The 23949-nt window shown below is 60.6% G+C and overlaps 1 protein-coding gene across 1 annotated transcript in view; it reads right to left on the bottom strand.

Annotated features, from left to right (window-relative positions):
- Positions 1 to 1159: 1159 nt before the first annotated feature.
- NTSR1 (neurotensin receptor 1) overlaps positions 1160 to 23949 on the bottom strand; it is a 38776-nt gene continuing 15986 nt past the window's right edge. The window contains exons 2-4 of the mRNA XM_077117239.1: positions 5828 to 6029; positions 3495 to 3585; positions 1160 to 1778 (exon numbers count right to left, since the gene is read on the bottom strand). Coding sequence (XP_076973354.1) covers positions 1526 to 1778; positions 3495 to 3585; positions 5828 to 6029 — 546 coding nt within the window. The 3' untranslated portion in view covers positions 1160 to 1525. The remainder of the gene's footprint in view (positions 1779 to 3494; positions 3586 to 5827; positions 6030 to 23949) is intronic.

Below are 23949 nucleotides of genomic sequence, written 5' to 3'. Positions count from 1 at the left end.
CCACATCCCAGCCCTGGAAAAGGGCTGAGAGGGCAGAAGGCCCTGCCTGTTTCTAAGATGGGGAAACTGAGGCTTGGAGAAGCTGGGCCTGCCCGAGGCCCAGGGAGCGCCAGGGAGGGACGTCTGCCCGAGCCCTTATCCTGCCACCCAGTGCTTGTGCCCAGCTGGGGCCGCAGTGATGGTCTCAGGCTGAAGCCCCTCCTGGTGGGGCCTCAGGGGCTGGGCGAGGCGGGCTCCCCTGCCCAGAGCAGACCTGGTGCAGAGGTCCCTGCTCTGGGCCAGCCCCATCCCCTTAGAGGGCAGCAGCTAGGGGCCTATGGGGGTTGCTCAGTCCGAGGGCCTGGCTTCTGGGAGCTACACTCGGCAGGACGCTTTCCCAGAGGCCCTGCCTGCCCTGCCCTGCTCTGGTGAACAGAGGAATTCTGTGGGGTCCCAGGAACCCAGCCAGCCATGCCAATGGCAACGTCCACCTCCCATCCAAAGACCAGGGGACAGGCCCACGCAGGGCCCACGCCTCCCGGCTCTCCGTGGAGCCAGTGGGTCCATACGGGCAGTGGCCCCTCCGGCCTCAGGAGACCCCAGATGAGGGAAGACCCCCTGTTATGAAGCTTCAGTCTGCTTGGGGACCTGTCTGCCTGACACCCCTCCCCCCGTGGGAGATGAGCTCTGGGAACCTGCCCGTGGCTGGTCAAGGATGGGCTGGGGCTTGCCCAGGATGCTGACCTCTCCTCTTGCGGCCCTGGGTGCCCAGACCTGGCATCTCGCCTGGAGACCTGCAGGTCCCCCCCCCCCACTGGGCATGTACCCGAGGGTGCCAGGCCCAGAGCCCCTCAGCCGGCAGGGCAGGAGGGCGCCAACCCCTGCCCAGGCAGGATGGCTGACCCGAGCGCCCCTCCTGAGCTGAGGCCACTGGAGGATGGCGAGGGGGTGGTGGGCCCCAGGGGCGAGGTGACCTTCGTGGGGTTCATGTCGGGGCCTGGTCCCTCTGGAGTCACAGCTGCCCACAAGAGGGCAGTGGGGTGGCCCTGAGCCCACCCTGGCCCCTTCCTCAGCATTGCCTTTGGCTGGGCATGAGGGGGGAGGAGGCAGCATTTGGGGGGGCCTTGAGTGGCCCCCTGGAGGTGGAGTATGTGCCCTGGGCCCGGCTGCCCTGCTCCTAGGCTGGGCCGAGCTGGGACCCGTAGGCAGGGCCGTGGCAGTGGACGATCCCACCCAGCGGCCTCCTTCCCAGCATTCACTCCCGGGGTCACCCTGCCTGCCTGGCCTGCTCGGGGTGCCAGTGCTCAGGGGGGAGACCAACTGCCCGTGAGCCGGCCCGTGAGCGCCTTTCTGTTTCCTGCTTCTCCGGACAGCTAGCAGATTGGGGACAAAGCAGACTGCCTTTCACCCACACTCCCTCCTCCTCCTCCCAGGCCCCCCTGGATGTGGGGGGAAAAGTCTCGCCAAAGCAGAGGGTGGGGGAGTGGGCAGAAGCCGAGAGGAAGGGGGGCCGGGGTGCAGGGTCAGGTGTCCCCGCCACCCCCAGCTAGTAGAGCGTCTCGCGGGTGGTGGCGTTGCTGGAGAAGGTGTGGTTGGTGGACACGCTGCTGCCCTTCCTGGATAGTGCCGGCCTTGGGCGTGCACGCGGCCGCCGCGGGCACAGGCAGGCCAGGGTGGACAGGAAGGTCTGGCGGAAGTTGGCGGACACGAGGTTGTAGAGCACGGGGTTGATGGTGGAGCTGACGTAGAAGAGGGCGTTGGTCAGCATGTAGAAGTAGTGGTAGAAGTCGTAGAGGAACCTGGTGGAGGGCAGGCGGCTCAGGCCCGGTGCCACCCTGCCAGGACCCTACCCAGGAATCGACTCGCTTGGCCCTTCCTCGCAAAGTGGCACGTCTACCATGGGACCCCGCGACCCACCCCAAAGGGCTGATGGCAGGGACCAGCCGGCTCCGCACACCCCAGCATTCAAGGCGATGCTCAAAACAGCCCCAACAGGGAACCACCCCAGCGTCTGTCTGCAGCTGCACGGACAGACACAAGGTGTCCACTCATACAACCGGAGCCCACTCAACCACCAGAAGGAATGACATGTGGATACACTCTACACTGCAGAAAGAAACCAGACACAAAAGGATAGTGTATGATTCCACACTAGAAACATGAGAAAAGGCAAATTCATGGACAGAAAGGTGACTGGGGGTTCCCAGAACCAGGGTGGTGGGGGGCAGGAGTTTTTGTTTAATGGGAGCACAGCTTCCAATGAGGGGGATGAAAATATGTTGGCAATGGATTGCATGATGATAGCACAACATGTAAACATGATAAAATTAAAAATAATAACAACAAAACAGTACTTGTTAATGTTTTAACTTGGGGATATTCCCTAATAAGTTCCAGGGTTCTGGCTTCTCTTGAGACCCTGGGAATCTGGCCTGGCAGAGCTGAGCTGTGACTGTCCTCTTGGGACAGGGCATGGGTGCTCCACTTTGCCCCAGACCTCAGCGCTCCCTGTAGCCCATCTGCTCTGCTGGCTTTGGAGTCTGTGCAGAATCATCGCGTCCTGGGGCTGCAGGGCTTCAGCAGCAGGACAGGAAGCCCTTCCATGTCTCTCAGACAGATGTGCACCTCACCCTTGGCTTGCTTGCCTCCACTGACAGGCAGCTCACTTCTTCCCCAACGGTCAACCCACGTTCTGGGTTGCCTCTGTAACTCCCCCTGCCCCATCCAGGCCTTCCGTTTGAAGCCCCTCACACCCCTTAGACCTGGCAGATCTGCTGGGCAGTGGAGAGTTGCCCCAGCAGGCCCGAAGCTGCTGTCCTGATAAAGGTCCTCAGCCGGCATCTGGGGACCTGGCTCTTTCTCTGCCTCAACCATTTCTTTGGACAGGGGTCGTGCCTGACACCTGCTTCCTTCTGGGGATCTGGACGTTGGCTGTGCCAGGCCGAGGAGCCCACGTGACCAGTAAAAGCCCTGGGACGGAGTCCCTGAAGGTGCCTCTGGCTGACAGCTTCCCCACGTGGGGTCATTCTCCTTGCTGGGGATTCAGCAGGTGCCACAACCATGCAGGGAACTTGAGGAACCCCCCCAACCCAGGGTCACCCCTGACCACGCCTCAGCTGCCCCTTCCCCTGCTGAGTTTGCCCTGCATCCTTTCTCAGGAAACTTCTCAGCCGGGGGAACCATCACTTCTCAGACCCTGAGTCCTGGAGACACGCCAAACCCTGTGTGCTTCCCTGGCCTCTCCTCAGGCTGTGTCTAGGACGGACGTGGACGCAGATCCCTTAGGATCGCCTTTCCTTTGCTGCTCCAGAAGCCGCCACTTGGCTGAGCCCCTCCCCAAGGCCCCCCACCCACCCGCAGCCACTGCCCCTCCTCTCTTGGGCCCCCAGCTGCCCTCTCGAGGCCTGTGGGACCAGCCCTGAGAGGTCTGACCTGCCCTCCTGCTGGGCATCTGCCCTCTGCCCGTGGGTCCTCTCAGAGGGATGTGTCCATCCCGCATCTCCCCTGGTACTCACGGGGTCCACTGCTTCTCGGAAACGTAGCAGAACATGAGGCGGCGCACGTGGTACGGCAGCCAGCAGACCACAAAGGCAATCACCACTGCGCCTGGGCCGGGAGAGACGGGGAGACGCACTCAGAGACACGGAGAGACAGAGAGACAGAGGGATGCAGAAAGACAGAGGGGTGCAGAGACACAGAGGGACACAGGGAGACACAGGCTCGGTAAGGCAGGGGTGACTTCCCAGCAACCCCTGGTGGCTTCAGAGGATAGTTCTCCTAACCCATCCTGGCATTTCTGGGTTTTAGCATGGCCCAGCTCTTGTGAGATGAGGGAGCACCCGGTCTTTTCCACAGGGTTCGCCGGGTCTGTGCCATGGGCAAGTTCCCCTTCCTGAGACTCAGTTTCCCCACCTGTGCCCCTCCATGGCTGGCTGTGTGGATGAGGAGGGGTGGTGCCTGGCATCACCCAGCCCCAGGCCTGGCACGGAGGGGCCTCCTGCGGTCAGTGGTCAGAGTCACCGTTACCCCTAGGGGCACGGCCTCGGGCAGAAGCCCAGCTCCCCTGAACTGCAGATCCCCTGGGTGCCTTGGAGGGCAGGGGCGGCCATTCCTCCTGGGGTCTCTGTGCTGGGGCGGATCTGCCCAGTGGGTCACCCCGAGGTTACCTGTGCCTTGGAGGGGGCGTCCCTGCGCCCCATCCCTGTACCCTGTTCCTGCATCCCATCCCTGCAACCCACGTCTGCGCCCCATCCCTACGCCCCGTCCTTGCGCCCTGTTCCTATGACCCACGTCTGCGCCCTGTGCCTGCGCCCCATTCCCCCACCCTCACCTGCGCCCCATCCTTGCAATCCACGCCTGCATCCCATCCCTGCACCCCATCCTTGTGCCCTGCCTGCAACCCAGGCGTGCTCCGTGCCCTGAGCCCACTACTCTGCCTCTCTCGCTCAGGGTCTGGTCTCTTCTTCTCTGTATCCGCGCCCTTCTCTCCATCTTCCTCTCTAGGTGGGTCTGCCTGTGTCACTGTGTCCCTCTGGGGGGAGAGAATAATGGCCCCCGAGGATGGCAGGCCCTCGTTCTGGGCACCTGGGGTGTGATCTTAACTGTGGATGTGACGAAGGTGGAGCCTGGGCAGAGCGAGGTCATCCTAGCCACCCAGGCCCACAGGAGGACCCAAGGGGGCTTGGCACCCCCAGGAGGACCTGGCTGGGGGCAGCGGGGGCAAGCCCACTGGGGGCCCCCAGCAGCTGGGAGAGGCCAAAAGGAAACAACCTTCAGCCAGAGAAGTACTGCCTGGGCCCCACCTCAGCTGACCCCGGCTCCAGAAGGGACCCCGTTTGTGGCAGTGGGTTACAGCAGCCACGGACGCCCCCATTAGGCCTGTGTCAAGGTGAGGTGCCCCCAGACCCCCTCTCCCCGGGACACTGGGGTCTCTCCACAACCCTCCAGAGAGCTGCCCTTGACGTCTGCCCTGGGTGGGTCACTACCTCCAAGGGGTGTGTCCCCTTCCAGCCCGTCCCACGGGCCCACCGGGTGGGCCACAGAGCTGCCAGATGTGGGGTGGGGGCAGGCACTTAAGGGCAGGAAGGTTGTGTCGGGACTGCCCATCCCAGCAGGGACGTGGCATATGCCACACCCTTACCTCGGGCGAGCCCTGAAAAAAGATCCGGGCAAACTGTGAGCAACTGGAAACGTGAACCATGCTCCCCACAAGTGAGGGGGTCTCTGTCACTCTTGAGGCATTGTCATCTGGCTGGCGTCAGGCCCCCTCCCCAGCCTACATAGGGCGTGGTCTCTGCCTAGCCCCTGCCCTCTCCACCCTCGGGATTTCCTGCCGAGCGCCCTCCCAGCCCAGGGCCTTTGCACAGGCCGTGCCCTCTGCCTACAGATCGTGTCCTGCGTCTTCTCTCTGTTCATCACCGTCTGAACTCCGCTGCTTGCTTCTGCGGCTGCGCGTGGCTCCCAGCGGAGAGCAGGGCTGGACCCGCCCTCCATTCCTCCCTGTAGCCACCTTGCTCCTCGCTATGAGCAAGATGCCTGGTCCAAGACTTGATGAATGAATGAATGAACTAATGAATGGGTGAAAGGATGTAGGGATGGATGGAAGGATGGAAGGAGGGGGTGAGGAGGGATGAAGGAGTGGGCGGATGGGTGGGCACGTGGAGGAACAGGTGGAGGGAGGGCGGGAGGCTGACGGTGGGCGGGGCGGGCGGCAGAGCGGAAGGGCACCGCTGACGGCGCCAGCAGGGGCACCCGGCCGTGGCTCTGCCGTCTCCGCCCTTCGCCCTTTAGCACTGCTGTAGGCCGGGGGCCGCCCCCCCACCCCCAAGAGGCCCCAGAGGCTACGCACGTAAGACACGGACGCCGTGCCGCAGGGCCTGCACCCGGCCGGGCTCGACCGCCATGCTGAAGGGGGCGGGCCGCCCCCCCAGGGTGCAGATGTGGCCCTGCGCCGCCGCCTGGCGGGCCATCTCGGTCAGCTTGTTGGCGATGATGGTGTTCAGGACGGAGATGACCAGCATAGGGAGCACGAAGGAGACAAAGGCGTTGACCTGGGGGAGATGTGAGAGAACGTGGGCGACAGCACGCTCAGAAGAGCTCCAAGGCTGTCCGTTGTCTCGGTGACCCCTGGCCCTCGGCTCCGCAGGCCCGGACACGATGGCCCCGACACAGGCCCTGGCCTCGCTTCCAGCACGGCCGAGCCCCAGACCTGCTATCCACGCCAGGGCACGGACGATGCTGGTCTTCTCTCCCTGCCCCAGCTGCCTCTCAGCTGTGAGAAGCGGGGGCCCCTCTTTCTAGCACCTCGGGGCTGTCTCCACCTCTATCTTCCACATCAACCCACAAGGCTGGGCCCCCACGTCCACTCTGCCCGAGGGGAGACCGCGTCTCCTAGAGGACGAGGATCGTCCAAAGCCACCCGGTCTAAGTCTCGGCTGGACACGCCCTCTGCAGGAGCCTGCTTAGCCAGGGGCAGCCGAGGGCTTCCTGGAGGAAGAGGTGGCTGCATCTCCACCTTGAACCCCGGCCAGGTGCCCACGGCAGTACACGGACTCATGGGTGGGTAAGCCACAGTTGGACACGGACGGGGGAATGAGTGAGGAAGAGCACGGCACATGGCGGGCTGTGGGGAAGGACCCCACAGAGCTGGTCCTAAAGCCAGCACCCTTTCTCTGAGATGGGGAAAGCAGCGTTGAGTGGTTTAAAAAACGATTCTCTGCTTTTTATTCTTCTTAAAATGCTCTTCTTCTGACAATATTTTGACGTTTCTTGCTTCTAAGGGCTGGCAGCGTGCAATCTCATGATTGGGGAAGAAAGGCTGCTATTTTCCATGTCTGCTCTGCTTACTGCGCATTTTGAATTTAAAAGCAGAGGCTTCTGGTTGCATCTGGGGAAAATGTCCGCGATGGTCCCCCAGTCCTGCAGCCACGGCTTCGGCAAGAAGCTCCCGGGTGTCTGCACTGGGGTCCCCCGGGCTGCCTGAGGCCTCCCTTCTGCCGTCGCCTGGCTCCAGGCTGGCCCTTGGCCCTCGGAGGAGAGCCACATGCAGGCCGGTGAGGTCTGCGTCCTCAGCGCAGAGATGGACACGGCGGTGCAGGGGTGGGGGTGGGGGAGGGCGGTGGCATGAGGGAGGGTGGGTGGGGACGGGGCAGAGGACAGTGGCGCCGACAGCATGAAGGTGAGATGGCAAGGGCCCTGTCACACCTTCACTTGGCCATCTCTCACCAGCCCATGTACAGGTGGGGGCACCAAGGCACAGAGGGACTCCGGGGCCTTCCCTGAGCCCAGGCAGAGGTGGGGTGCAGAAGCCTGACACCTCATCCTCCTCTCAGGGGACGGATGGCTCCCACACACCCTGGGCATTTCTTGGGGCGGGGGGTCCGGGTTCCCGAGGGCAGACGCCCTGGAAGAGGCCAGCAGGGAGGAGGTGTTTCGTCCAATGAGCAGGAGCAGCCCAGGGTGTGGGGGACACAGGCTGTGTCTTCAGGGAGCGACTGCATCGCCCCGTTCCTCATTTTCCTCACGTGTAAAGGGTGGTAACACACTGAGGGTTCACTGACACAGTCCACGAAAATGGGGTGTTTGGGGCCTGGCCAGGGTCTATGCTCAGTAAATGTTAGGGTGTTGTGAATAGGACTGCGGGTCTGCCTGGAAGAGAAGGGGTGCGCTGGGGCAGGGGTTTGGGTGTGTGTGCACATGCTGCACGGGCAGCAAGGCTGCTGTCGGTGCCTGGGAAGAGAAAATGTGCACGTGTGTACCCATGCACATAGGCTCATGGGCGTGAGTATGCACGTTTGTGCAGTCCATGTGTGCCTACGCCCTACACTTAGGCACACACACTCTTGAGGGACCCCCCCTGCAGGCAGCCAGTCCCTCACTCCTCACGGAGTGGCCCGAGGCCCCCGGCTGTGGGACATGACCCTCCTCCCCATCCAGACCTCTGGGCGGGGGGACGTGAGTTACCTCAGGCTACCCTGGGCGCTGGCCTCTGACCTGCAGGCACCACTTGGTTGGGTGCTGGGAGGAAGGGCTGGATGGTTCCTGGGGTGAGGGCGGGAGAGGCTAACAGCCCTGGGAGAACCCCTCTTCTTCTGGGAGGAGGCAGTTGACTTGCCCAGGAAATGGCGGGCCACCTGCGTGACTGGAGAGGACAACGAGTGCCCCCAGCCTCGGCAGCACAGGCCTTCGGATAGCCGGGAGTAGCGGACCAAGACGCTGAGCTGCCCAGGAGCAGGCACCCCCCCGGGCCCCTGTGTGCCTGCCAAGGGGCCTTGGTGGTGGTCACAGCACGCAGCGGAGGCTGGCTGGTGTGGGGAGCGACAGGGCAGCCACCACGCAGTGCGCAGGGCTCCTGGCCGGGGACTGTGCGGGACATGGACGTCCAGCCCCGCTGCCTCGCCTGCCTGCTTTCCCTGGCACTGGCCGTCCCGCCCACCCGTGGGGCAGAGCCGAGCGGGAGTCCCGGGGCCCATCACGGGGCCTCACAGGTGTCCACGGAGGAGGCTGGCCTGGGAGGCTGCAAGGTCTTGAGGCTGGCGGGGCTCTACCTGACGTCACACAGGGCAGGGCTGTCTTCCCCGTGCTGACCCTGGCACCAACCCACCCCCATCCCCAAACCCCCAACCATCTTTGTTGCTGTCTTTGGAGCCCGCCTTCTGCAGGACGGCAGGGGCAGGCGAGAGCCCCTCTCCCCACTGGGAAGGGTCCCGGGGCCCCTGCTGTGTGGGGCAGGAAGGTGGGCAGGGCCGGGGCTAGGGGAAGGCCAGCGGCAGGAGACAGAGGCAATCTGCCAGGAGCCCTCAGCCCGGGTGTAACTGAGACAGAGCAGCACCGTCAAATGTCAAAAATGTAAAACGCCACGCCTCGTGAGCTCAGCCTGTGAAAATCGCTTCCTCTGGGGCTGGACAGGGTGCCTAGCCAGCAGTAGGCTGTGTGGGGTCCCAGCGAGGCACCTGGGATCCCCCAGCAGACTGGCCTTTAAAGCCGGGGCTGGATTCTAGAGGGAGGGACCTGGGCACCCGGTTGAGGCCAGTTGCAGAGTGTCAGGGCCAGGGACCCAGTATGCATGTGCACTCAGGAACCCCCTGCAATTCCGGCTGCCTCCTGGGGCAGGAACCCCCTACGCCCCCAATAGGGCTCAGCAAAGGCGTCTCACCCTCCTGTCAATCAGCTCCCTGCCCTCCCCTGCCTAACCCGCCCCCAAGTCTTCCCAGAATAGAGCCCAAACCCTCCCTGCCAGCCTGGCCCCCCACTCACCCCCCTGGCCATGCCGGCCTCCTTGCTGCACCCCGGCCTCTCCCCACCCCTGCCTCTGCCCCAGCTGTGCCCTTGCCTGGACTGCAGCCACTCCCTTCCTGCCCAGGACTCCTCCCCGACACTCAGCCTCAGGCTGGGTGTCACCCCCTAAGACAGAACCCGGGCCCATGCTGTCATTTCAGCAAAGCACCTACTGTGTGCCGCCTGTCACTCCATCCGGCATTCGCTTCTTTCTCGTCTGGGCCACCTCCACACCAGGACTCCAGCTACCCAAGAACCTCTGTGGCCGCCTTAGTCACCACTGTGTCCCGCGGGCTTGGCCGCGGACGGGTTGAGGACACACTTGTGGGAGGAAGGCATCGCCCTCTTGACCGGGAGCTGCCCCGGGGCGGGACGAGGACCTGCCAGCGGCCTTAGCTCAGCACAGCAGGGCCTGGGCTTCGCTGCCCCCACCAGCCCCCCTCAGCCCTTCCCCGGCACTTGCCAAACCTCCACACTGGCCGCCTGCTCCATGCCAGCTACATCCAGGCCCAGGTACTCGGGTACACACTCCCAAACTGGAGCAACAGCTCTGATCCTTGGGGATGCCATCTGCCTGAATGTCCCCTCCCAAACCCACCCAGCGGGACATTCTAGAAGCACCTCCTCTCTGAACCGGGGGTTGGGGGGTGCGTCTGTTCTGGAGATGGGGCTCGGCTGGGAGGGAGACGCCCCAGCCACCCCCAAGCCAAACTTGTGTGATGACCCCTCCCCACCCTCGTGGGACACCCTGGTCAGCTGCTGCCACCCGTACCTTCAGGCCATAAATGCAGAGGCCACGCTCCAGGAAGCCTCTGCTGAGAGGCTCAGGAACGCGAGGGGACAAGGAAACAGAATCCAGGAGCTTGGATGGCATTTTAATTGGGCCACTCAGACACAGAGTGTATCTTTTAGGCCAGCTGGACACCAACGGGCCCCCCTATCCCTCATCTCGCCCCCTCAAGGCTCCAATTCTAGGTCTGATGGAAGGAACTGGACAATGACAAGGACGACGATGGTGATGAGAACAGGACGAAGATGACAGAGACGACAATGCAGGCAAGATGATGAAAAGGACGATGACAGTAATGACAGTTGCATCTAAACATGCTCTGCCCCAGGGCATGTGTCTCTGGGCCCTCGCCTGGCCTTGTGAGAAAGGAACGAGCATCAGATCCACTTTGGAGATGGGGACACTAAGAACAGAGAAACTGAGGGACCAGTGCTGGGGACCCAGGGCAGGTGGTGGCCTGGGGCACAACCCTGAGTCAGACACCCAGGTTCTCAAGCTCAGGGTCCCAGAGGGGCCGAGAGGGGTTCCAGGCCTTGCAGGACCCAGAGACCAGGGGTTGCCCAGCCATGTTGTGCCTGGAGATGGCTGCCCTGGGCAGCACTGGCTTCCTCAGGGGGGTGGGAGGCTTTTCTCAGCACCCGGCCCCACCATGCTGCCAGCTGGGAGACCGGTTGTGGGGTTCAGGGGAAGGCACATACCGAGCCCCCAGGGTCCCTTCCCTTCCTTGGCTTGTAGCACAGACCAGGGGTTTCGGCCTGCACTCCCTTTCCTGCACTCTGCCCTCTGTTTCTGGGACTTCCCTCTCTCCTGCCATGTGGGAACCGGGGAGTAGCCCATGCCCCGGCAACAAGCAGGGAGGAAGACACTTAGTAAGCCACGCACAGGATCTGTGAAAAGCAGCAAATGCTTCCCAGGCGGGCGAAGATGCTTCACAGACCAGAAAGACAAGCTTCCTTCTTAGGACGACGCACGGCACAGGCTATGCATCTTTACAGCACGTCCCCATGCTTAGTCCCAGTAACATAGCAGTTAACTGTGAACAGATGGGCTGATTCTAAAATTCAACGAAAAATAACCAACACCCAAGGACAGCCAGGAAAGCAAGGGGTGGCAGCGTGACGGTGGCCGTGACGGGAAGCATCACCGGCCAGCACCTGGACACACAGAAAGGGCCTCAAACAGGACAGTCTGGCCAGGAGAGAGGTCGGGGTGGGGGTCATCATGTGGAGGGCCAGGAACAATTAATCAGGCCCAAGCAGGAGGAATTAATCAGGCCCAAGCAGGGAAAGTCCCCACAACATTGGGGTGGAATGTCCTCAAGAGTTAAACAATAACCAATGTTAAGAAGCTGAGGGAACAGGATGTGTTTTGGCAACAGCTAACGGCATTTTTCTGCTTCTATGATACACTTGCTTGCTAGCAACTGCAAAACCACAACATGATTTTAGCCTTTATAAGCACACCTTGAAAATCTCTAGGTGCTGCTCCCTGAATCTTCTTTCTTGGAAGTTTCTTGGGCAGTCGCCGGCTGGCTAATAAAGACTCCAAACTGGCTTGCAGTTTTGAATTATGTGGTCTCTCTTTCAATGCGCCCCACAACAACCAGATGGCACAAGCCAGTGGGAGCTGCAGGGTGCTCAGACCCGGCGCCAGGAGAGGCAGGAGGCTGACTGGGTGTAGGCTCCTGCCCGCAGCACCCACCTGCTCCACCAGGATGCACCTGGCCCTTCCCAGGAAACCGGGGCTCCCGCTGACCCACCTCTTCTGCGCAAGCTGCCCTGCGACCCAGCCTGGCCAATCAACACATTCCAAAGAGTCTCGGCTGGTCCTCATTGGACAAATGCAGATCATGTGCTCATCCCTGAGCCAATCACATTTGTTCAGTAAGAAGCCCCAGGTCTTTTGATGAAAAGCCGGGAACGACCCCCCCCACCTCTTCCCACCCTGGGGTCTTGCTGAGCGGGAGGCGCTGCATTGGTGGTGCTTGGCGCCATTCCCATCTCGTTTGGAGGACCCAAGAAGAAGCCAGTGCTGGAGGAAGAAGCGCAACTGGACACTGCGATGGCCTCACTTAGCGCCTGGATCCAGCTACGCCTGCAGGCATTGCTCCAAGACTTTTAGGGGTTTTATAGTAGCAAAACAAATGTTCCTCTTTCTCCCCTTAAGACAATTTGAATCAGTTCCTGATAATTGTCCCCTAAATGAGGAGATCTCACACCAAAGAATATTCCTCATGGAAAAAAGATGAAAACATACAAATGAAACTCAAGAAAGTATTAGGAGAAATCTTGGAAGTTTTATCCTTCACTATGTTTGAATTTTTAAAAATAAAGTTCAGGCACTGCTTTAAATTTTTGATATAAACCTTGGTGATTAGCAATTATGCTTCTTGCAGTCCCCAGAGAATTTCCTGTCCCACTTCACCCTCTAAACACTCCATAGCTACCACCCTTGAGGGCTAGCTCCTCACCCAGGGCCCCCTCTGTGTGCGTGTGCATGCGTGTGTGCCCACGTGTGTACGTGTGGGGGGATGGGGGGGCAACTCTGCCTAGGCCGGGCCTGTTCTGCTCCTCCCACCTGTCCCAGGTGGGGGGCTCATTGCTCTCCACTCACAGCTCATGGAGAAGCCCACCTGCGCCAGCCCACAGACCATTCTGCAGATGGATGCAATTCCAAGCAGCTGGGGTGGGAAGCAGCCGAGAGCGAGCACCCTGGTAAGAGCTGAGAGGAGGCTCGCGGGGGTCTGCAGAGGGGCATTTGGCTGCCAGGGCGGGACACCCCATGGTGTCCACAGGGTGCTAAATGTTCTTTCCCCAGAAAGTGACACAGCATGTGGGAGCACACGTGTCTGGGAGTGTGTGTCTGTGTGTGTTTCTATCTTTGTGTGCATCTGTCTCTGTGTATGTGTGTCTGTGCAAGACTCTCATCTGTGTGTCTGGGTATGTCCCCGTGCGTGGGTGTCTCTGTGTCTGTGTGTTTGTGAATACAGCAGCAGCTATAGGGGAAGGAACTGAACCGGGCTCTGGCTTCTGCAGACATGGTGTGGAAGCCCTGGTGGGTGGGTGGAGCACAGGCCCATGTTGCCTGCCTGGCCAACGCTGGGGAAAGTGTGCTGAAGGAGGCCAGATCACCTGCCCTGCGGCCAGCTGGGTCACTCTGGGCAGCTCAGCTGCCCGCAGACCTTGGTGGTCGGTTCTGTAAAGTGGGAAGTCCTCCCACATGCAGGGTGGTGGACATGGGCCAATCTGAGCAGAAGGTCCTGGGGTGCACAGCCCCCCACCGAGGAGGTCATGTCTGGACACGGCCACCCCAAGACTGGGGAGATGATGCTGCCTCCCAGGGCATTGCTCGCTCCCTGCAGAGTCTCCGTCCTCTGGGTCACTCTGGCTCCCAGCCCCTCCACCTCTGGCCCAGAGAATGCTGCAGACCTGTAGTTCTGGTGGGAGTGGAAACCTCCAAGTTCAGCCTTCTTCTCTTAAAGTGGGGTGATGACGGCACTTGCCTTAGGGTCCAGAGCAAGGCAAGGACCCAACGGTAGTCTTGGTTTTATCTGGGGGGTCAGGCATGAAACCAAGGAGCCAGTTGTTTGAACAAGCTGCAGCAGCCACAACTGCGAACCAGGAAGGCTGGCCCTGTCTGCTAATCCTGATGACACGATGAGGCCCCATTTCAGAATTGATGATAAATCTTTCTGAGTTTTAGGCTGGTTCTAAAACTCTCATAACGTGCAGTGTGGTTTGTGATGCTGTCTGGGTTTCGTACAGAGCCAGCCTAGACTGCATCTGTTAAGAACACATTTTAAGTTTCCCGGGTGTGCAGGGCAGTGCAGGCTCTGAAACAGTGTTACTATTTTGTATTCTGCCTCAGATGTTGTTGTTGCTGTTACTATTGTTTACTTTTTGTAGTTATTGTCATGTAGTATTTTGTTAAGAAGAACTTGAGCCAGAGATGAAAATGCCCATGAATGTTCTCTGGTTTTTTTTTTTGTTTTTTTTTTTGGTTTCATACATTGTGCAAATTTGTTACTGGGGATGGGGAAACAGTATCTTTCTGACATTTAAGCATCCTATTCTTTTTGTTACTTGTTTTGTTCCTTTATTTTTAATGAGCATCACTATGGATATTTGAGAAAATCCTCTGAACCTGGGGAACTCCTGGCTTGTTAGCTGGATTTACTTCTTTGGACCAGTGGCCAGAGTAGTCTCCCCTTTGTCCACCCAACAAGGTAGACTCTTGAGTGTGAACACGCCACAGATGGTGCAACTTCACTGAATGTAACTGTCTTTATATCAGAACTTTGGATGGTTTGACTGCTTTCCAAACATAGTTGAGGCTTCCAAATGTTAGTTTTAGTATATGCAATTATTTGAAGCATTATTTAAATCCTATTAAAGAACATACCATAGTTAAAATAAAAGAGAGCTACTGGGTGGCTAGGGGCAGCTGACATGGGGACAGCCTCTGGGTGAAGGGTGTGCCTGCAGGTGAGGCCTGAGCTTCAGGGGAGAGGCGAGGACTTGGGATGCCAGAATGGGGGACCCCGTCTAAGGCCGGCTAGATAGGGAAGGAGGGAGGGGGAAGTGACCCTAAGACCCAATATAAAGTTTCTCCTTCAGGTCGGCACCCAAGAAGAACCAATGAAAAGTGCAGCTCATCAATCCCTTATTAGCATAACCAGAAGGGGAAGGGACCCCCAAAGTCCTCATAATACAAGAATCCCAGCTTCAAAGTGCTTATCCTTTGGAGAATGCACCCCCTTTGAGCTTGTACTTTTGCTATGTTTTAAAATTTTTGGCTATGCACACCAATGGATCCTTGGATTCTTTATGCACACTGACCAGTCCTTAGATTCTTTGGCTGTGCACACCGACTGGTACTTGAATTCTTTGTGTGCACCAACTAGTCCTTGGGTTCTTTGGCTGTGCGCACCGACTGGTACTTGGATTCTTTGTGCACACCAACTAGTCCTCGAGTTCCTTCCTGCAGCTGAGCCAAGAACCTTCATGGCATTAGCCTCTGACCAAGGTCTCAACTTCTCTGAGAACTCCCGGAATTCTCTGGTATCACCTCCATCCTGTTGGGGTTCAACCATTCTGGGTGAGGGCATGGCAGGAGCAAAGGCTTGGAGGAGGTAAGGCCCACAGCCTGCTTTTGAACAGGTAAGCGCAGACCTGGCTTACCTGGCTGGTGGGAGGGCCCTGAATGCTGGGCTGAAGCATGCAGCCCATAGGGACTGGATTGAAGTGGCCTCAGCCCTGGACCTCCATGCAGCCATTCTCACACAAAGACATGACAACACCTCCTTCCCCCTTACATGGTCCTTGCCACCAGCATCTCCTCTCCACTCACCATCTCGTTCTGCACTGGGGCCTTTTTCTCTCTAATTAATCCATTGTGTTTAGACAAAGTGCCCACCCCTGGGCTCCACACCTTCAAGCCAGCCACCAGCCTGCACTCAGTGGGAAGGAGCAAAATACTGCTCAGGATGTATGCAAAAACAGCTTCCCAGGCCACCCAAAGGGAAAGGGAGTGTTTCCTGGCCAAACCCTCCCATCGAGATATTGCTGGGACCAGCTCACTGGTCAGGCAGGGATGGGCTCTGGGGGACCTGCAAACTCCCCAGACAGATTCCGGATGGAGCAGAACCCACAGACCCATAAAGGCTGGAACAGGGAACAGATTCCTGGGGTTCCCCACAACCTCCTTCCTCCCTCTCAGCCAGGTCTAGGCTATTCAGTGCTGCCTGTTTGAAACAGCAGATCTTCGGGGACAGCGTTAGTACCCACCATCTGGGATGACTGACTCGCTCCCTGGAGTGCTCAGCTGCAAAGGGAGTGGGGTGCTGGTGGAGAGAGCACAGCGAGTGAGGACGGCAGAGATGGAGCCAGATGCAGAGCTCTCGGGGGTCTCGGAGCTTCAGCACCACGGACAGCACCCAGCCCTGTGGCTCTGGCCACACCCCTGGGCACGTGCCTGGGGTGGTATGGGCGCCTGGGGTGGGGGACCCCATGCCCCGCAGGAGCAGGGACCATGTCTAGCACATTTAAACAGTCCCCAGGCCACTGTCCCCAGAGCCCCCCCCAAACATGGTGCAGGTGAGCACCCTCTGCCCCCCCATTTAGCCCTGCACACAGGAGGCACCACTCCCCTCCTAGCAACTGCAGCCAGAGGCCACTTGGTGAGCCAGAAGCCGCATCCTGTCTGCCCTGAGCAGCGGGGCCGGCACTGGTGTGCTTTGGAGACCAGGGCCTTAATCGAATTAGGAAATGGCCTTCCCAGTGTCCCTGACTTGTCCACCTGTGCTGGCAGACAGGCCTCGCTGAGGCTGGGGCAGAGGAAGGCCAGGTCTCCGGAGAGCAGGTGGCCGCTGCAGGGTGGGGGTGGGGCCGACAGTGGAGGGTGGCAGTTGGGGTGGCAAATGGCTCACTGGGAGTGCCAGAACCTCTCAGAAATGCAGCCAGCCAGCAGGGGATGGAGGGCCCAAGGTCTGCCGTGTTTTCAAATATCTGTAGCTAAAAAGCCCATTAGGATCTTCCCATCGGTGGGGCCTCTGCTGAGTAGCAGCAAGTAGTGACATTTAGACACTTGACAGCGTCCGGCGGCAGTAGTAGGATGGAGTCCCGAATGGTCATGCACCCACCTTAATTGGAGGTATTGTGAGCCCCAAAATCCTGAGTGGGAAGGTGGCTTGGGCCCCCTGCTGAAGGCCCCATTTCACAGATGGGGAAATGGAGGCAAAGCCCACCCCACCTCCCCAGGAAGACCGCGAGGTGCGACCCTGGGCTCTTGCTCCCCTTGCAGGCTGAGGGACTCCCCTGCATGGCTCCCCACCCACCATATAAGAACAGGCTGTCACCATGTCCCCTAGGCCTTTAGTTTGCATTTTCCTGAATTTTAGGGCACTCTTGTGACTCTGAGGGATTCAAAGCAGCGCCAACTCATTTAGCATAGAGGGATCTTGAGGGTTTAGCATGTGCACTTGATACAAGTCATTTAAGAAAGGTCTCTGCTCCAAGCTGGGGACCTTGGAGGCGGGTCTCTATCAAGACCCCAGGGCCGCCCTGGAGCCGGGGGAGGATTTTGGAGGACTCTGAAAGGCTCCCCCGCTGTTGTCGGGAGGGCCCGCACTGGGGGTGAGCAGGGACAACTGGAATGGACGCTGCATGCTGGAGCGCAGGTAGGAGACAGCCAGCATGGCTCCAGCGAGCAGCCCCCGCTGCCCCGTCTGCGGTGTCCTCATCCCCGCTGGGAGCCGAGTCTCCAGCCCCACAGCTTCTGCTGTGTTTTCTTGCCGTGTAATTGTGTGGGCAGTTGAGCGAATATCCTCTTTCCTCCCAACCTCTAATTGCCACCCCCAGGCCAAGCTGGTGGCTGTGCCTCCCTCATGGACATCTGGCTCTGGACACAGTGCCCGGCGCCTTCCAATGGAATTAATGCTCTGTCCCTGCGCCAGGTGAATCTGATTAGAGTGGACACACAGTGGAGTGTCGCCCCCTCTGGAAGAGGCTGCCGTGGTGGCGGTGTGGGGCTGGAGTGGCCGTCCACACCCACCCAGGGCCCCCGGTGGTGGTGGAGTGCCCCAACCCAGCCTCTGTTTCTTCCCCAGCTGACCAGTCCTTGGGCTTCGATGGGAGCTGGTCATTTGGAATCAGCCCCGGAGATGTGACATGTTGCGGCCCTCTGGCCGCCTTCCCTCCCGGAGCAGCAGGACCATGTGAGTCCATTCTCACGGCTGCACCAAAGAGCAAACAATAGTGGGACCTGTGCAGCTGCCATGTTCAGATCCCAAAAACATGGAGTCTGGGGACTGGGGGACTGAGCCGGGCCGCAGTTCCCTAAGTAAATCCAGAGGGACCGCATGGGTGGTGCAGCCGGTGGGCAGGCCCCCACGCTGAGTTCAACCAAGACTGTGCTCCCCTCCACAAGGCCCCAGGCCCCAGCAGGGGCCACAAATTGAGTTTTTATTCCCCATTTGTCTTTCTCCTTTACAGCAACACAGAACTTTTCTTTAAAAACAGTTAACAGTCCTGGCTTCTGTGTCTTATAGAGGGACAGCATGTGGGATTCACTGTCCTCAGCACACGAATGCACAGGAGAAAGGGTTGGGGGCTGAGGGGGCCACCCTGACTGCCGGCCCCTGATGCCAGGCTGTGGCCGAGGCCCCTGGACGTTCTGAGCCTGGAGGCCCGGGGGAGGCCAGTTGGCTCAGGGACGCCGCATTCGCCAGAGAGCCAAGACCTGCAGTGAGCCTGAGAGATTTCTCTGACATTTCACGCGGTCATCAGCAGGTTCCTTTTTTGATTTCAGGAACTCAGCAGCAGCTCAGGCAATTTAGGGAAACGGCAGTTGCACGGGCTTCCTGTGTGCCTCCACTCGCCCTCCCAGGGCTGTGCCCTCAGACCGGGGCAGGCCACAGGCTCCCAGGCCACCCTCCCCTCCCGGCCGCACCCCACTTGTGCCTGCCCCCCACCCTCCAGCCTCCCTCCCTCCCTCCTCCAGCTCCCTCTGAACGTGCCATGTACCAGCCTCTCCTTAGTAGGGAACCTTCACGGGCATATACTGAGCGTCTACTGTGTGCGAGGCACTCTGCCCGCTGTTGGGGAGACACAGGCGAGCATGGGGGTAGGTGGGGCCCTGTTGAGGCACAGAAGTAAGCTGGAGGTGCAGAACGGGGGTCACTAGGGGCCGTTTCCTGGGGGAGAGACTTCAAGGGTGAGGGGTATCCGTGAGCCAGGGGAGGAGAGTGGGGAGAGTGACCCTGGTGGGGCCACGTCCAGGCGAGCCTTGCCCCGTAGGTGCCAGGAGGCAGAGGTGGCTGTGCCGTGTCCTGCTCCCGTCCCCTCGCTGATCGCAGCCCCGCAGGGGTGGCCGAGTTGTGAAGGCTGACTCGCGAGTAGTGGTGGGGGCTGAGGTCCGAGGACCTGTGGACACTGCAGGGGAACCATTCCAGGACCCACACCCGCCCATAGTCCTCCCCCGGTGTGGTGCGTGACCCAGAGCAGGGCAGGTAGACAGTTTGTGTAAACGGCTAGAGTGGGAGTATTTTCGGCTTCATTGCCATATGGGCTCGGTCACAACCCAGGGCGGCGTGGGCCACAGACGGGGCTTAATGAGCACACGAGGCTGCGTGCCAACACACCTTACTTAAGCAGGAGGCGGGTGCCCTGTGCCAGCCCTCCCTGGCCGTGCACCCGTGCCCCGGGACATGCGCTGGGAAGTGGACGGTGGCGCGGCCCATTGGGGGACCACTCGGGGGGTGGGAGTGATGGGCGCTCCTGTGGGGGCGGGGCTGGGCCCCCATCCATGCCCCCAGAACCTAGAAAGCGATGGTCTTAGAATTAGGATATTTGCAGACCCAGTTAGGGCTGAGCTCGGGCCTCTCAGGGCAGGTGGCCTCGGCCCCATGGCTGGGGTCCCCGTGAGAGGACAGTAGGGCCAGAAGGGCACAGGGGACTCAAAGCACACGGAGGCTCTGCGGTGCACGGGACACCTGGGACCCAGGAGCTGGCAGAGGCGGGAGGAGCCCCTGGAGCCCAGGAGTGGCCTGTTGGCTGCCCAGGAAACTAAGTGCCAGCTGTGGAGTCATCAGACCAAGAGAAATTCACACTGTCCTCAGAGAAGGAAGAGATGTCATTTCCTCATTTCAGGAAACAACTGCCCCCACCCCCGAAGGTGGTGACTTCTGACCCTCGTGGGCTGCACTGGGGTGCATGCTGAGCTCTGGGGTTTGGGGGACAGCCACCGCTGTCCCCAAGAAGCTCACAAGGCCTTCTTGTCAAACTGCCCAACAGGTTTGTGGTGCGCTTGACCGAAGCAGGACAGAAGTTCTCGTGTGGTTTAGCTGCCCCTTGCTGTGAGCTATCAGGGGCCGCTGGGGGTGGCGCCCCCTTGGAGTTGTGCCTCCTCCAGGTTCAATGACTCCTTCAATGAACTCCCAGGCCAGAGGTCATCGTCAGAGTTGCCATCCCGAGCAGGGGGGCCTGCACCCTCACCCCCTCGCCCTGGCACTGGCCTGTGAGGTGTGCACGAGGTGTCTGTGAAATGGGATTTGTGCCACTTCAGTATAAATCCATGGAGAAAGCCACATACAGGTGTCCTCTGGCTGCCTCCTGCCCAGCCAAGACAAGTGCCATCTGCGGTGGGGAGCAGGGGGGGAGGGCGTAGTGCCCGCTGTCACCAAGCCAGAGGCTGCAGCCACTGCAGCTCGGATGCCACGACCAGGTGGCTGTCCGCTCTCATTACCGGGTGCTGACCGTGTCCTGCAGAAGTCACATTCGGGGATGGTCGGGCCTGCTGTGCTGGCCAGACCCAGGGGTGCGGCCCCCATAGTAGCGCAGAGCGAGGACCCCTCGAAGAGGCCAGGGCTTGCAGTGAACCCTGCGGCTGGAGGTCACATTTCCTGGATGCTCCCGGGTGCACCGAGTGGGGAGGGCCAGGAGACGCGTGGGGGTGGTGGGTAATGGTCACGGCTCTCTGCTTCTGCTGGCCAGTGCACTGTCGGCGCAGAATCTGCACCGTGAGCCGCGGCGGCCGGGAGGCTGGGCTGGGGGGCGCCCTCTCTGGGCTGGGGAGCAGCTGTGCCTTTCTTCTGACCCAACCCCTAGGGCGAGTGTCACCACAGGCCCTGCATTCCAAGTCCACTGCTCCGGCCACCTCTTCTCTGTCCCTGGGCCGGCCACTGTGTGAGGCCAGAAGCTCAGGGTCCCGAGGCCTGAGTCACCGAGGAGAGCCCAGACCACATAGGCTGTCAGCTCAGGGCGGGGAGGCTAGTCCAGGCTCTGATGCCTAGGCAGCTGGACCCGCCAGGAGGGGACGGTGCCCACGGGACAGTGCAGGAGGGGACGGTGCCCACGGGACAGTGCAATTAACTTGCAGCCCTGTGGAAGATGGGCTACAAAGATGGGGGCAGTACTGCACCCTTGCATGCTGCCCTCTTTGTAAAGCGTCTTGGCCCCCCAACCCGGTGAGAGGTGGAGCCTTGGCCCTGCGGTCTGGGCTGGGCTGGGACTGGCCTTGCCTGATGGAACGTGACGGGAGGGATATCGTGTGCCATCCAAGTTGGGGCTGATACTTCCTGCTCTCGTCGTGGAGAGTGGCTGCAGCACGTGAGGAAGGCCTGGTCCCCTCCCAGACCCCTGGCCCAGGCATGAGAACAGAGCTGCTCAGACCCCTGGGCCTAGCTGAGGCACATGAGGAGACCGAGGAGACCAGCTAATCCAGCCCGACTGTCACCTGAGGTCCCAACAGCCCCCAGGCCATGGAAACAGATGCTGAACCCAGAGGAGGGGGGCAAAGCTGCAAAGCCACACTGTGCCTGGCCACATGGGGGGAGGGAGGATGGCCACACGGGGTCTTTGGTGGGGGGGGCATCACGGGATGACACCCTTGCTTTCACGTTCCTCGGCCTCAGTTGTAAGCTTGGACGCTAACAGGTGCCCGCAGTGAGAAGCTGGCCTTTTGCAGATCTGCCACTGGCTGCCTAGCAAAAGCACACAGGTGGTCATTATCCCACTTCACAGATGGGGAAACTGACGTTGACAGATGAGTCACCAGCCAGTGAGGGCAGGGCCCCGGGCCTTGCTGCTTCAGGGGGTCTCCTGCGGCGTGCCCCTCCCCCACGCGGGACCCCCAGCGTCCTCGGTCATACCGCCTTGGGTGTTTTCACCCGAAAGAAGTTGTGTGGAGCGGAGGGTGTGCTGGGGAGGGGCCTGCCCCCGTGTGCCCACTTTGCTCCGGGGCAGTTCGCCAGGGAAGGGCGTCTCGGGGCTCCCAGGCCCTGAGCTGACCCCGCATTTTCGACAGGCCCGCGGCAGGCACGGGTCTTCCCTGCAGGTGTTCCGAGGCGCACGCGCGACGGTGCTGCGGGGCTGCTGAGATGAGCTATTTAAGTAGCACCAGCTGCTGATAAAGTCAGGTGCCCACACAGGCCCCGCACGGAGCACGGCAGGCAGCTTTCACCAGGCTGTGGCCACGAACCTGGAAGCAGAAGACCCGCAGCCCCCAGGCCAGCTTGGATGCCCCCAGCCCATTCAGGAGCGGTGGGTGGGACACCCCCATTTCAGCCGAGACCTTCAGCCCCCACCCAGACTGGGGCCCGTGCCAGGTTCCAAGGAGATGGGACCCTCAGCCCCTGCACAACGTCCGCACTTTCCCTCCCATAAGAGTGGGAAATGCCCGTCTTGTGCCCTGCGGGAGGCAGGGCCGTCCCCACGGGTGCCTGGCCTATGCCCAACTGTACCAGCCCTGGAGATGGGACCCGGTTCAGGCTGGGGCTTGGGGCTCGTTCTGGAAGGTGCCAGCAGCGTCCGATCCGATCGTGGCCCCAGGCCTCCTCCACAAAGCCTGACTCGGGGGTTCTGCTTGTTGCCTCCAGCCGGGTCTGGACAGCAGGGGGTCTGCAGGCCTCACCCGGAGGAGGGGGCCTGATTCCTCCACTCCCTGGGAAGGGCTGCCCTGCCCACCCACCCAAGCATCTCCTCATCCACCCACCCATCACCCCTCATCCACCCACCATCCGTGCACCTCTCATCCATCCACCACCCGTACACCCCTACATTCACCCACTCACCCATCACCCCTCATCCACCCACCCACTGGCTCAGCCCTTCAGCCACCACCATCTGTCCCTGTCCACCACACAGCCACATGCAGTCCCTGTGTGTAGCAGGGTCCTGGAGGCCTCGGGGCTCTGTGTGGCTGCATGCCTTGCTGCTGGGACCCCGTCACGAGGACTCTGCCCGCCACATCCTCGCCCCACACCTGACCAGGTCCCCGAGACTAGCCCGTGCACAGAAGCTGTCTAGAGGAGTGACTTCCAGTGGAATTCTGTGGCTTCCTCGGGTGCTGGGGAGCCGGACCAGGGCCTCCACTGCCCGCCCGAGGGGCACCTTCCCTGGGAGCCTGCCAGGCTCATTAATAAGAGACCCAAAGTGAAGGCCTTGGAGGTCGGGGAGGCTCTGTGGGCAAAGGCCCCCACCCGCCCCTTCCTCCCATGGTAGACGTGGCCCCAGCCCTCGCCCGGGCTCGGCCCCCCTCTGTGCTGAACCCCCTGCTCCCCTCAGGTCCAGCTCTGCAAGTCCAGCTGTGTCTGGGTGGATGGCTCCAGGGCCCCCAAGGGGGCAACAGCCCCTCACAGAGACAGGAAGGCCAAGGTACTGGACACAAGAAAGAGGGCCACTCCTTGGGGGCAGCTGCCCACCTTCCTGGGGCAGGTGGCCTGATGTGCCCATGTCCCGAGCCTGGGAATGGGAGGGCAGGGCTGTTTTCTCTCCTTCTCCCTCCCCCAAGCCCCCTTTGGCCCCCTGACCCCAAACACAGCTGCACCCTGTCCTGCTGCTCACCCCGTCCTCCACCTTCCCAGGCCCGGCAGCCTGCCCAGAGCCTGTCCAGCTGGGGCTGTCACCTCCTGGACCCCATGCACAGGGCTGGGGGGAGCTCAGAGGGCTGGAGCCGGGGCCTGGGAGGGGCGGCACTTGTGTTGGCCCTTGTCCTGGGGCCTGGTGCTGGGGCCACTGCAGGGGTCTGAGCACTGCCCGGGCCTCAGGGCACACCAGAACTATGGCCTGAGAGCAATTAAAACCAAGCCTTAAACTTCCTGTTGCCCGGTGGTGCCCAGGGCCAAGGAGTAGCGCTCACACTCAGACAGGGCGGCCACCCTGTGTCTCCTTGCCTGGGACTCTCCCAGCTGTAATCCAAAGTCCTGCATCCTGGGCAGGGGAAGGGCTGGTCACGGTGCTGGACTGAAAAGCCATGCACTTTTAATCCAGTCTGTTGGGTGGGACCTTCTGATTAGGTTGTTTCCATGGAGATGGGACCCCACCCATTTAAGGATCTTAATCCTTTTATTGGAGTCTGGTACAAAGAGAATAAAAGACAGAAAACACCCAGAGAGCGCAGAGCCGACA

This window comes from Tamandua tetradactyla, chromosome 1 (assembly GCF_023851605.1).
Source record: "Tamandua tetradactyla isolate mTamTet1 chromosome 1, mTamTet1.pri, whole genome shotgun sequence".
In the NCBI taxonomy this organism is placed as follows: Eukaryota; Metazoa; Chordata; class Mammalia; order Pilosa; family Myrmecophagidae; genus Tamandua; species Tamandua tetradactyla.
Note: the sequence above shows the minus strand (reverse complement) of the source record. Positions and strands in the feature narration are given on the sequence as shown.